Consider the following 1,247-nt stretch of genomic DNA (forward strand, 5'->3'; position numbering starts at 1 on the left):
CTATGGTTGGTCCAACAAGCATCTCGAGATCCTTTAGCTGCATGCTCAGCAGGGCCGCAGAGTGGCCTAAAGGGGCTTAGGGGATTCTTAAGAGGCCTCGATGGCCCCCAATATTCTCCCAGGGCGAGGAGGAGAACCCTTCCAGGTCCCCTAAAGACCTTAAAGGGCATTTGATATACTGTATAACCCAAGGGAGATGCTCCTTGGGGAGACATTTCTCGTGTGTGCAGAGTGTCTATTATGTTTGCCTGCCTATATCTGTTCTGCCTGAAAAGAACCGGGCAGTCTACTGTTTCGGCTGGTCCTGTGAAGCTTGTCTCTAAAGTGGCCTTGACTTGAACTCTGAGTCAAAACCATTTTTTGTAGTTGCCATGAGTTGCATCCTCAATCTAATCATATGCAAAACTCCCCTATGGTACTGTGCTGGCGAGGCCAGCACGCCGGACGCAGGACACTATACACAATTAGAAAGTCAAAGATGCATTGCCCCTCGGTTTCTTCAGTTTTCATCAATGGATGTCACACCAGAAACACAGAATGAGAGGCGGTGGCCCCTGCAGGGGTACGGGGGACCCCGTCGAGGCCCGAGCAACGCGGGTGTGGCTTTTTTTCCTAGGCGTTTTACAGTCTTAATAGGAATCTAGTCTATATACAGGTAACCTTGAGGGGTTTCTGCGAAGCTGTAGGACACTAAAGTGCAATCGCTCACGCAGACAGACTCTGGGGAAAAGGAAATAAAATTGCCCCTTAAAAGAAACAATGCATTTCTATTTGAAAAAGAGAGAAAAGACATTCTGTTTGTAGTCCTCTTCAGGTAACCATTTCTCGAAAATACATCAATGCATGACCTGTCGATACACTACAAAGATGAGGAGGAACTAAGAAAACAATTCAGAAGGTTTCGAAGCAACAGCCTGATTATTTGTGGCAGCTCGGGACACATAACTACCGCGGCTGCTACTCCGACTGCTGCTTCTGCTGCTGCTGTTGTGGCTGCCGTTGCTTCACTGTGGGCACTACGGGTTCTCTCATGAGAGGCTGGTAGTGTGCATATTTAAGTGCGAGTTGATCCCAGCCCTTGGGGAACTCTCTCTCCGACCCCCAGCGGCCTTCTCCACGAATGGCCTGTATAGACAGCCGAAGACTCTCAGCGGAGTACTTGGGTAGACGCATTGGGGGCCGCGTACGCCTAAACCAACGCAGAGCCAACAACTGGGAAGGCAAAGAGGGGCGCCACAACCCCTGCA

General features: G+C 50.0%; 1 protein-coding gene across 1 annotated transcript in view; it reads right to left on the reverse strand.

Moving 5' to 3' along the window:
- Positions 1 to 957: 957 nt before the first annotated feature.
- The window catches only part of EMH_0013870 (uncharacterized protein), a gene marked incomplete at both ends in the record, with an annotated part of 1,211 nt that continues 921 nt past the window's right edge, over positions 958 to 1,247 (reverse strand). The window contains one exon of the mRNA XM_013499942.1: positions 958 to 1,242. Coding sequence (XP_013355396.1) covers positions 958 to 1,242 — 285 coding nt within the window. The remainder of the gene's footprint in view (positions 1,243 to 1,247) is intronic.

The sequence above is a fragment of the Eimeria mitis genome, genomic scaffold, assembly GCF_000499745.2.
Source record: "Eimeria mitis Houghton genomic scaffold, Emh_scaff484, whole genome shotgun sequence".
In the NCBI taxonomy this organism is placed as follows: domain Eukaryota; phylum Apicomplexa; class Conoidasida; order Eucoccidiorida; family Eimeriidae; genus Eimeria; species Eimeria mitis.